Below are 11,359 nucleotides of genomic sequence, written 5' to 3'. Positions count from 1 at the left end.
TTGTAGTAGGCCTTTTGAGTTGTACCTTTCAGCTTTATCTAGAAGCATTTGTACTAGGTACTTTGAGTTGTAGTATTCAAGTTAGAGTTCACTTGAAGATTGTCGCAACAACTTGAAGTTGGTTGCCACAAAGGGTTAGAGGTAATCCTTAGGTTTACAAGAGTTTTGTAAACGTTATTTTGGCTCAGTGATTTAGTGATGTGTTGGGAAAAATCCTACTGGGTAGTAGGTCATGGTTTTTTCACCTTTTGAGACGGGTGTTTTCCACGTAGAAATACGTGTGTTCGTTACTTTCTGCATTTATTATTCCGCAACCGTAGTGTAAGGAACACATAGAAGAACCAGATCCTTCTATAATCTGTGCACCGCAAAAAATGGGACATCACACAATCTACCCCCTCTTGTGCATTATTAAAGTATAATATATCGCATTGTAAATAAATAAGAGTAAAACTCACCCTGAAGTTGGTTCCTTTTTTGGTATAAAAATCTAAAAAAGAAAGTTTAGTATCACTATTTTCATGAGCGGTCCCTAACAAGCATATTACTTCCTCCGGTTCACAATAAGTGTCCAATTTACTTTTTCATTTTGGTTCAAAATAAGTGTCCAGTTATGTAATCAAGAAAGAATTCAATTTGTTTTTACAAAATAACCCCTATGTACATATCCCTAAAAAGTTTTCTTACTCCTCACATTAAATATTTAATTAGGGGTAGTTTAGTCATAGTAGGTATTTTTGTATAGAATTTAGTATTTCCTTAATAGGTGTGCTAAAAGTAAATTGGACACTTATTGTGAACCGGAGGGAGTATTTCTTAGTAGGATAACATTACACAGAGAAGTGTTAGACTTCACAAAATTGTTGAGCTGATTAGTTGTATTTGACCATCATTAATTAGGCAAGCAAACATCTCCTAGGACGTAGTTGAACAAAATTGGAAGGATCAACGTACAACTGTCCGATAGGAGAAACTATTTGCAACACAATAAAATTATATTAAAAAGAAGAAAAGAAAGTTAACAATTGCTGTCTTCTTTTTCTTTTTCTTTTCTTTTTAATTATTTTCACGGTTTGTTAGGTGCTTAAATGTTTTATATGTGCATGAATACCGGTGTAACCGTGGAAGAGTACTACCATCCTAATCCCATGAAGAGTACTACCATCCTAATCCCATGGTGTCAGAGGCGGACCCAGGATTTAAGCCTTACGGGGTACCATTATTTTTAGTTTGCCAATCACCAACAATAAAGTTCGGGTGTAACTCTTTGAAATAACTATGATAATTTATCATCAAAATAAAAACATCAATATTATCAAATACCACTAACTTGATACTAATATAACAAAAGTATATTGTCCACTCATAGTTAAACTCGACGCGTTTGCATATTTTAAAAACGGTCAATAATAGCATCATTGCTTATATTTACAAACACTTCCCTCTCAAAGTAACAAACTAAACAATCATTTAAAAATGCATCACCAATACTACTACGCAATTCATCTTTGATGTACTTCATAGATGAGAATGCTCTTTCCACCGTTGCAGTTGCGACAAGTAAAATTAAAGTCAACTTCACAAGCAAATAAACAAGTGAATAAGTCTCCACAAGATTTGTCTCAACCAATGCTTTCGCCAAATCACCAATTCCTTTCAAATCAGAGAACCTAGGGTCACCATGTTGCATATGCCATATGAAAGTGTCAAGTTGGCGACTAAGATCTCGAAGCTTCAATTCACCAAACTCATCGGGATAATGCTTGGCCAATGTCATTATCCTTTCCTTATCAAAATTAGCAAATGAGTTAGCCGGATTCAAGCTAGCCATACCAAGAAGCAGGTTACTACTCACAACATCAAAATGACTATTAAGCTCCAGAAGTTGCAAATCAATCACGGCATAAAAAAGCTCAACACGTAAGTGATGTGAATAAGTAACACTAGAAGGCCTATGCTTCGACTTTCCAGGAATATAGAATTCTTCCATCTTGGGCACCAAAATATCATGTTTTGCACAAAATAAATATACTTCATCCATCAATGGTTCACATCCTTTATCTCTCATTTCTTGCAACCTTTCCTTTGTGATATCAAGAAATACCATGGCATTGACAATATCTTGATCTTTCTTCTGTAATGCTTTGCTCAACTCGTTTGACATTATCAATACTTTCAACATTAAGTGAAGCAAGAAAACAAATTCAAATGCTTTAATTTTACTAGAAAAAGCTTCTGCTTGCAACCTATCATTGACATCACCTTCACATTCAATCACCCCAAGCACATGAACAATAGAAGAAAATAAAATAACAAAGTTATCCAATGTTTTACAATGTGATCCCCAACGAGTGTCACCTTGCCTTTGAAGCCCCCGCTCTTGATTTAATCCTTTCCCACTTTGAACTTCACCACTCTCTAACAATTTCTCCAACAATTCTACTTGATGATCCCGAAGTTGATCTCTACGCTTAAAAGAAACTCCAATTATATTCAACACGTTAGTAACAATAGCAAAGAAAGTCTCAACCTCCTTGTGTTTTTTAGCAACAGCTACAAGCGTCAGTTGTAATTGATATGCAAAACAATGAACAGAATATGCCCATGGAGTTTCTTTCAAAATTAAAGCTTTAAGGCCATTCATCTTTCCCTGCATATTACTAGCTCCATCATAGCCTTGTCCACGTATTTTGGATGGACTTAATGAGTGTTTCATTAGCAAAGAAAGTACTGCTTCTTTTAACGACTTTGCAGAGGTATCACTAATACGAACAAGACTAATAAATGGCTCGTTCACTTGGACTTTTTTGTCAACATACCGCAAAGCAAGGGCCATTTGTTCATGGTGTGAAATATCCTTGGACTCATCAACTAATATCCTAAAATAATCTCCATCCAAGTCATCAATTATAGCTTTCACGGTCTCTTGTGCACAAGCACTCACAATATCCTTTTGAATTTTTGGCGAAGTCATCATATCATTTTTTGGAGCATGTTTTAATATAACTCTATCTACATCTGGAAGCCTATTTCCAAGCCATTCCAAAAGCCCTAGAAAAAGGCCTTTATTTTTTGAAGATTCACTTTCATCATGACCACGAAAAGACAATCCAAAGTCCAAGAGAAACCTTGCAACATCAATTGAGGCATTTAAACGAATTCGATATTCAGTTTTTTGTTGATCGGATTGCTTTTCAAAAGCAGCTTGAATTGATTGAGATTGATTTGACAAGGCTAACATATTGTTGAAGCACTTATGGTGGAGATTACTTGCTTCACCAACATGTAGATCAAATCTTTCGGTTGCTTTATTCCAAGCCTTAAAGCCGGTTTTTGTGAAAGAGTCACCTGTGCTTCCATTAACGTAATTATTTTTGAATAAATAACAACATAAACAAAATGCGGCATCTTTCTTCACACTATACTCTAACCATCTAGAATACGAACCTTTAAACCAACCCGAACTAAATTGGCGCATTTTCTTCCCAAATAAAGTTTTAGGAAATTTGTGATCTGGTTGGCAGGGCCCTCTTTGGATGTAGTGTCTTCTCACTTCATCCCGTATTCTAGGGCTATATCTATCAATGGGTATTCTCTCTCCGGGGTCGGTATTAAGTGATTTCACATCAAACTCTTCTACAAGATGGGAGGAATTGTCTCTAAAACTAGAACTTGATTGAGAAGAATTAAACCTCGTCAAAAATATGTCCATCTCTATTCACATCAAGAGAACTTCCTACAAAGCAACAATGCCAAGCAAAACAATATTTTTAATATGATTAATCACTCCTTATTTTATTATAAGTCATAACTATATTATTATTATTATTTTATTAAAGATAGAAGAATCACTTACCAATTTCTGAAAGATATCCTTGAAATCCAAATACAATTTGGTCTCAAATCATCCACTTCACTGAAATAATATTTCAAATAGCATTAGCACAAATCTTCAAATACCTATGACATTAATTTATTAAGATAAAAAATTAACACACCAACTAGGTTAAGTCCGCTCAAACAATGAATTCAAAAACTAAAAGAAGTACACCTTTTGGGGCCTTAAAATTTTTGGGGCCTAAATCAAAGGCTTTACTAGCCTCAACAAAATCAAGAAAAATTACAGAAAATTCAGAGATTCAATCAAAATAGAATAGCCAAAAGTGAGAACAAGACACAAATAAGAGGCAAGCAAAACCTTCTAGTTAAGCCCCTTCTCAATCGTATTTTAAAAGGGATTTTTTTAAACCCTAAATTTGAAACTGAAATTTACCATTAGAAAAGTGGAAACAAGATGGAGAATTCCAAGTATAATTTTCAAAATCTTACCCAGAAAAAGATTCGACAGCTGCTTGATCCCTGAAGAAAGAAACGTGTGATGGTGAAGGATGAAATTTGTTTTGGGTTTAGACTTTAGAAGAAAGAACTGATGTCAAAGAGAGAGAAAAGGGAGTAGGCGTTAGAAATTTGTTTTGGGTTTAGAAGAAAGAATCTGATGTCAAAGAGAGAGAAAAGGGAGTAGGTGGAATTAAGATTAAATTAAAGCTCTGACCAAATGAGACCCAATCAAAAAAAAATTGATTGTTGGACTTGAGTTTCGAACCTAAGTCATGAAGAAGGCAGCTACTCCAACAAAGCAACTCTTCTATCCAATCTTTGTGATTGAGGGTGCCGCACAATATATTTATAGGGGTCCTGCCTGTATTAATTTATATATATAGAATATATATACAATATTTTTACCGAGGCCAACGGGTGCCCCCCGCGTATGTATCGTATCATTTGTACTTTCTTGAGTCTTATGTACTGATTGTCTGATCATATGGTTTTAGGTTGATGTACTGATGAAGGCTTTCAACTTATTATCGTTTGTGTTTCTACTTATTAACGTCGTATTTGTGTCCACTCTGTTCATAATAAGCTCCTGTTGCGAACAAAGATTACAGGTTTTAATTAAATAGAATGATCAGGTCAAAACTATCGGATTAAAATGGGTCAAGCAAAAATAAGGATTATAACCCGATATAATAAGTCATTATTCTTCTTAATTTCCGTTTACGAATAGATATTCCACGAAAAAAATATGCAGCAAATTCAATTCTTGTGATCAATATTTGTGCAAGCTTTTGAGAGTGCAATCACTAAAATTAGGTGGAATGCTCATGTAATCAGACAAACATGCCAAAAGTAACCATTAAAAAAAACTGGCATTCATGCTAAAATGAGGATAATGCCATTAATTCTTGGTCAACCACTTGGGAGATGCATCAACACTAGAAAATTCAAATAATTAAGACCTTCATAGGTTAATTTCACAAATAGTTACTCAACTTTTATTTTGTATTAAGTTCACTAAATATTTATTTTTTTCATGAAAATGTCACTCTTCAACTTTATCTGAGTATCATACAAAGTCCCTGAATAAAATTTTGTATCCAAAAAGTCATTCAACTTTATCTAAGTACCATAAAAATGTAACGTAAAAGATTCGATTTGCTCCTGAAAAATGGTGAAAATAAGCTATATATAGCAAAATAGTACTTATAAACTCTTACTAAATTAAGCATATAAAGTTAATTTGTCAAACACTACCGATATCAAGTCGGATTCTCATGAAACTCCATTTATTATGTTACAACTTACCAGTCCAAAATCAAAGTAATTAGATATATGACAAAAACTCTCACTTAATACAAATCCAGTGAGGAAAATAACTAGACAAAAACACTCAATAACGAAAACAAAAAGAACAAGACAAACAAAAATACAAACAAACCAACAAAAAAGAACTAAATTATACCCCTTCACTTTTTCCACAATTAACATCTCTCTGAATTCTCATTATGTCCAGAACTCTTTGTCTCTCTAGGGATATCCAATTTGTCAAAACCAAACTCATTTGGTCCCCTTAACAAACAAGAACAATAATCATCAATCACCATTATTTATCAGCAGTGATAAAGACGTGGACGTTTATTTCCCAACAAATCCTGGCCCATATTCTGTTGCAAAAAATTGGCTTTGTCCATTACCACTTTTAATGCTCTTCTCAATTGCACTAACCCTTCTTCTCTACAACCATTTTCCAACATTTGTACCCATAAAATACACTTTATTCTGCCTCCTACTGTTGCCATTTCTGCCCTTATAATTTTCCCTTGTACTGTACTTAATGCTCTTCTTAAATCCATCATAATTTCTGGCCTATCCTCGCAACATATTGTTGCTTTTACTAATAATGTTCCAGAATTATTACTGTTACAGTAGCTTAGGTTAAGTTCATCTGATTCACATGGAAACATGAATTTCTTCATTGTTGTTTGATCATTACTGCCCATGTAGGTCATGAAATCATCGGTGTCGTCGTCGTCTTCGGACATTGTTGCTCCTAGTTCTGATGTTGTCTTTTTAAGCTCCCTTACACATCTTACTGCTTCTGCTAGTAAAGATGCCTTGTCTGTCTGCAAAATATTTGCATGACCAAATGAATTAAGTTAGATCGATAATTTTCACATTTGTTTTTTTAGGGTTTTTATGTAAAAAGAGTTTGTCAATGAGAGATTAACGTGGATCAATGCCTTCTTGAGCAAGAAAATGTGTTCTTTATTTTAAGGGGAAGTCTAGAAAAAAATATAATTAACATCTTGGTCGTTCTAAATTGACAAATATTTTGACCTAAATTATTTAGCCATAGATTTTGGCAAAAAACTTCAAAAAAAAAAAAAAATTGAAAACATTATTTGTTCGTGTAATATGATCAGTTTTTAAAAAAAAATTAAAATTTTCAAGTTCCTAAAATCTAGTTTAGGGTACTTTTTAGGTGAAAATTTTTCTTTCACTAATAAAATTTTAAGTTTTGTTCAAATAAAGTGCATGTCCAAATACAACTTCAACGTAACCTCCAAAAATTATTTTTCAACACAACTTCAAATATATATTTTTTAAGTTTCAACCAAATCTATATCTCATCATCTCAGACTCAAGTGACAAAAAAAGGACAGAAGGAACTAATGATCTAACAACGTACATCAAACTACATAGGATGGGAGGATATAACTTTTAGGAAAGGTGACAACTATATTAGTCAAAAACATCATTATGAAAAATAACCTAAATTATACCCTAAATTGCATTAATGAAGCTCCACTTCTAGAAATTAACAATATATGAAACCTAGCTATCATATATTACCTGGTGGGTAAAACCAAAAAGCAAAGAACTATTAGGGCCTAGGGACTTCATGATTATTCAACAGAACGTACATAATATTTCAAATTAATATTAGACTAAGATAGTATTAGCTACGTAGAGGTGGAAAAATCTAGCCATTTTTAGTAACTAGGTCAAAGGTTCGAATCGTGGAACCAGACATTAATATTTGTATTAGAGTACGATGTCTACATCACACCCCTAGGTTTGCGGTCTGATAGGTTGTCTACGCCGCACCCACACCCCTAAGGTTGCAACCCTTCTCCGGACCGTGCGTGAATACAGAATACTTTGTGCATATTGAATTATGGCATGTTTGTTGACTTGACCAGACTCGACCATTTGCCACCTCTAAGTCATAATATGGATCAAAGTTGCAAAATAATGAGTCAAAATTGAAAAAAAACTTACTTTAATAGTGTTAGGAAGGAGATTACGAAGGGTAGCAAGATGGCCATTGATTCTTTTTCTTCTCCTTCTTTCAGCTTCACTGTGACTTTTATTAGCTGCAATTGCTTTAGCTTCAGCCATTGATCTTGGACTGACTACACTTGAACTTTCCACATTAAACATTTCAGCAGAAGAATTTATAATTCCATGTAGAAAATTATATGAATCTGAACAACCCCCTAGTTCATAAAAGCTTGGAAATGAATGGTTTATCATATTTTCTTTAAAAACTTTCACAAGTCTATAATGTAAGAAAAAGTAGGAATCTTGAAAAAGAAAAGGGAAGAATATATGATGATGATTTAAAAACCTGCTGATTAAGAGGTTTCTGAAAAAATGTTCTGAAGATTCTGTAACATATATTCTCACAAAATTATTTTGGTCAGAGAAGAGTTGATTTGATTGAAATTCGTATCTTTTAACTTTGAGTTGGGTATTACTAAATGTTGTGAATCTGGTTGTGGTATGAGTAAGTGAGAAACTGAGAGAACTTTGGTTTTTTATAGTAGTGTGTGGAAGCATAAAGCCGGATTGTAAAATATTATATGCATGCTTTTTGACTCATTCAGAGTTATGTTAATAAACTCGATTAGAGGACAGAAAAGGGCAGCCCGGAGCACTAAGCTCACGCTACGCGCGGGGTTCGGGGAAGGTTCGGACCACTAGGGTCTATTTTATGCAGTCTTAAAGTAAAAATAAATAATATTCATTCACCTACACAAATAATTATAGGGAAAATGACATTATTGTATAACCGCTGTAAAAATAATAGCCGAAAAAATATACTATATATATACATTTTGTATGTTATATACAAAAATTATATATAATTTTTATATATTTTTTTTGGCTACCAGATGTAAATAGTTTCTGCCGCTTATATAACGTATTCCCTCCACCAACTTATGTGACAAAGTTTGAATCGGCATGAAGCTTTAACAAATGCAAATTTTGAAATCTGTGGTTTAAATGTACATAGTATTTATGTGCTTGTAAAACTTTTAAAACTTGTAGTCTTAAACATGTCACAATAACATTTATATAACTATAAAAATTTCTTATTGAAGGTAAAATAAAAAGTATAAAATTAATTATTTTCAAATATAGAAATATATCATTTATGTTTAGAATGAACTGATAAGAAAATATTGTCACATAAACAAGAATGGATAGAGTATCTCTTTAGGGCCTCTAGCTAGGGTTTAGTGTTAGCCCTTGCTATTTCATTAATTAAATTTAATCTCGTTTTAAAGAAAATAATGTAAGGAAATTAATTAAACTGTAATTTGAATTTCTGTTCTTTCTTGATTAGAATTTGAAATCAATCATGAGGGCACAGTACAGTTTGACTGAATATAATTAACACCTAAACCGATACACACACGTCCTAATTCTAAAGTTTCCTTTTTTGGGACTTTGAGCTTAGATTTGAAGAAAACAGGTGGCGTTTGTTTGATGTTTTTCAAACATTGAATTTGCAAATTCAGTTTATGAGCTTTTAGAAAGAAAAAAAAAAAAGTATTTTTCTTATTTTCTTTTTGCTATCCGGTAGCAGCATTGGAGCTCCAAACTCATTAAATTCATGTTGCATAAGCCTATTAGATAGGAAAGCGCTCCCTATCAAGAAAAAGGTTTGCTCATATTTTAATAGTTTCTTTTACTACTTTTAATTAGTATTCCATCTAGAGATCATCCAATTGGAACTATATGGGGGAGGCGTATCTAGCCTTATGGTACTGGGTTAATCTGAAACCAGTGCTTTTTGACGCGAAGCATAATTTATGTGTAAAAATTTATTAAAATTACAACAAATAGTAGATATGAATTCATAATTGGTTCAAGAAAAATAATAAAACTAATTGTTCATAATTGCAATTACCTAGTGCAGTTTGACTTGGAATAATAATGTTTCCACTACCTATTGTAAAACATTATAACTTTTCCACAAACGAAAAATGAAATACAAAAGGGAGAGGTGAGTTTTGGGGAATCTTGAATAAAAGGGGTCAGCCTTTTGGTATAACAAAGTTTTTGTTTACTATTACTCATTTGATGGCTTATATCTTCCTTATTGTATGCATGTTGATGGTAATTGTGATTTAGTACACAAGACCTAAGTTCTTTTCCTATGCCTTTATTTTCATTTGATTAAAAAATAAACTGTTAAACAGAAGTAAGCACTACAGTCAGATAAGCACTACAGTCAGATCTCCCTATAATAACATCTCAATATAATAGCCATTCACTATATATATAAGCTAAAAAAAATTCGGAACCGATTTTTATGTTATGTTATAGTATATGTCATCTATAATAGCACTTTACTATAGCAGCAAAAAAATATCGGAACAAACGAAATTATTATAGAGAGGTTTGACTGTATATATCAAAGTGAGGCTCTAACAATTTGAGTAGAGATGTATCACGAGTAATGTAGATTTGGACCTTGAAAAGACTTGTCTGTTTGGGTCACACACTAGTTATATAGAGATTATAATGTAGGATTAATTATTTATCCGGGAATTAACAATGAATAGATTGTTATATAATGACTATAACGAGAAGATTGTAATACTCAAATTACTTACTTTAAAAAAGTATTGTTGAATTTAAATAGTTTAATCCTCGTATTTTAATACACATATTATTATTTTATATTATATCTCGCATAAAATAATATATAGATTCTTTGATAACTTAATGCAAGTAATACAAAATACAGTCAACCAAATGTTCTACTAATTATGCACCGGCTAATGATTATTTTTTTCCTTGTGTGCTCAATCAAGATACTGTAGTATTTCATGCAAGATTTTATGTTGGAATTAATTATTCAAGCTATTAACCAAACTATCCTCGAGATAAAGAAATGTCAAAGTTAATTAATTAGTCTAGGAAGAGGAAAGCAAGGAGGTAATTCTTTCATGTACCCAAAAGTTTGTGTCATTCCCCCTTGACCATTTATTCTATATCTGACAATAATATAAGAGTACTTACATTGCTTTCCACTTGTTTGATGGGAAATTCTTTTGGTCAGGGGGGTATAAACATGGTGTAAAGAAAGGACTTTAACTTTTAACATACTTGACACTGTAAATGAATTTTCAAGCTAGCAAGTTATTTAAATAATAACTGTTGTTAATCGTTCACAAAAAATAAAATTAATAATTTGAATAGCAAAATAAATTAGTACTTACTATAACATATTAATATGCACTACTAATTTTACATCATCAATATATATAATTAAATAAATTATTTTTTGTTCTTTAGAGCGACGGTAAATTTGTCTCTGTGTGATCTAATGATCAGGGATCGAGCCGTAAAATCAGCTATTGATGATGGCATTAAGATAGGTCAGGGGCAAAGCTACACCATTCTAAGGACGGTCAACTGACTACCCTTGCGAGAAAATTACACTGTGTATGTAGGTTAAATATTATGTTTTAATATATTGAACAACCTTTGTCGGAAATTTTTTTTCCACTTCTTTCAAGTTTAAACGCTCTTGAAAAAATTTCTGGTTTCGCCACTGGGATAAGTTACCTACACCACACCCCTTAGGATGCGACTTTTTTACGATTCTACATAAATACGAGATATTGCGTGCACCAAATTGCTTTTTTAAATTAAAAAATATGTGGATAAGCATGAGAGGAGGAGTAGTTGAGGGTGTTCGAGATATAACAAAAAAGGGAGA

General features: G+C 32.6%; 2 protein-coding genes and 1 long non-coding RNA gene across 3 annotated transcripts; all 3 read right to left on the bottom strand.

The window, feature by feature from the left end:
* Positions 1-1,393: 1,393 nt before the first annotated feature.
* Positions 1,394-3,478, bottom strand: LOC109221328 (zinc finger MYM-type protein 1-like). Its single transcript, XM_019385799.1, has one exon. The coding sequence runs from the start codon at positions 3,476-3,478 to the stop codon at positions 1,394-1,396; it is 2,085 nt and encodes a 694-aa protein (XP_019241344.1).
* A 193-nt stretch (positions 3,479-3,671) lies between these two features.
* On the bottom strand, positions 3,672-4,474 carry LOC109221330. Its single transcript, XR_002067244.1, has 3 exons — positions 4,330-4,474; positions 3,857-3,916; positions 3,672-3,736 (listed from the first exon to the last, which is right to left on the bottom strand). It is a non-coding gene; the product is annotated as an uncharacterized LOC109221330 (long non-coding RNA).
* A 1,123-nt stretch (positions 4,475-5,597) lies between these two features.
* LOC109221329 (transcription factor bHLH30-like) lies at positions 5,598-8,135 on the bottom strand. The gene is made up of 2 exons (XM_019385800.1): positions 7,621-8,135; positions 5,598-6,461 (listed from the first exon to the last, which is right to left on the bottom strand). The coding sequence occupies exons 1-2, from the start codon at positions 7,873-7,875 to the stop codon at positions 5,949-5,951; spliced, it is 768 nt and encodes a 255-aa protein (XP_019241345.1). The 5' UTR covers positions 7,876-8,135; the 3' UTR covers positions 5,598-5,948.
* Between the last annotated feature and the right edge of the window lie 3,224 nt (positions 8,136-11,359).

Source organism: Nicotiana attenuata, unplaced genomic scaffold (assembly GCF_001879085.1).
Source record: "Nicotiana attenuata strain UT unplaced genomic scaffold, NIATTr2, whole genome shotgun sequence".
NCBI classification, from domain to species: domain Eukaryota; kingdom Viridiplantae; phylum Streptophyta; class Magnoliopsida; order Solanales; family Solanaceae; genus Nicotiana; species Nicotiana attenuata.
Note: the sequence above shows the minus strand (reverse complement) of the source record. Positions and strands in the feature narration are given on the sequence as shown.

What these genes read in the sequence shown, in the direction of transcription:
- LOC109221328 (XM_019385799.1), bottom strand. Translation starts at nt 3,478, where the DNA reads ATGCGCCAATTTAGTTCGGGTTGGTTTAAAGGTTCGTATTCTAGATGG.
- LOC109221329 (XM_019385800.1), bottom strand. Translation starts at nt 7,875, where the DNA reads ATGATAAACCATTCATTTCCAAGCTTTTATGAACTAGGGGGTTGTTCA. An exon ending in TCCTTCCTAACACTATTAAA is followed by an intron (nt 6,462 to 7,620) that starts GTAAGTTTTTTT and finishes AATATTTTGCAG; the next exon opens with ACAGACAAGGCATCTTTACT.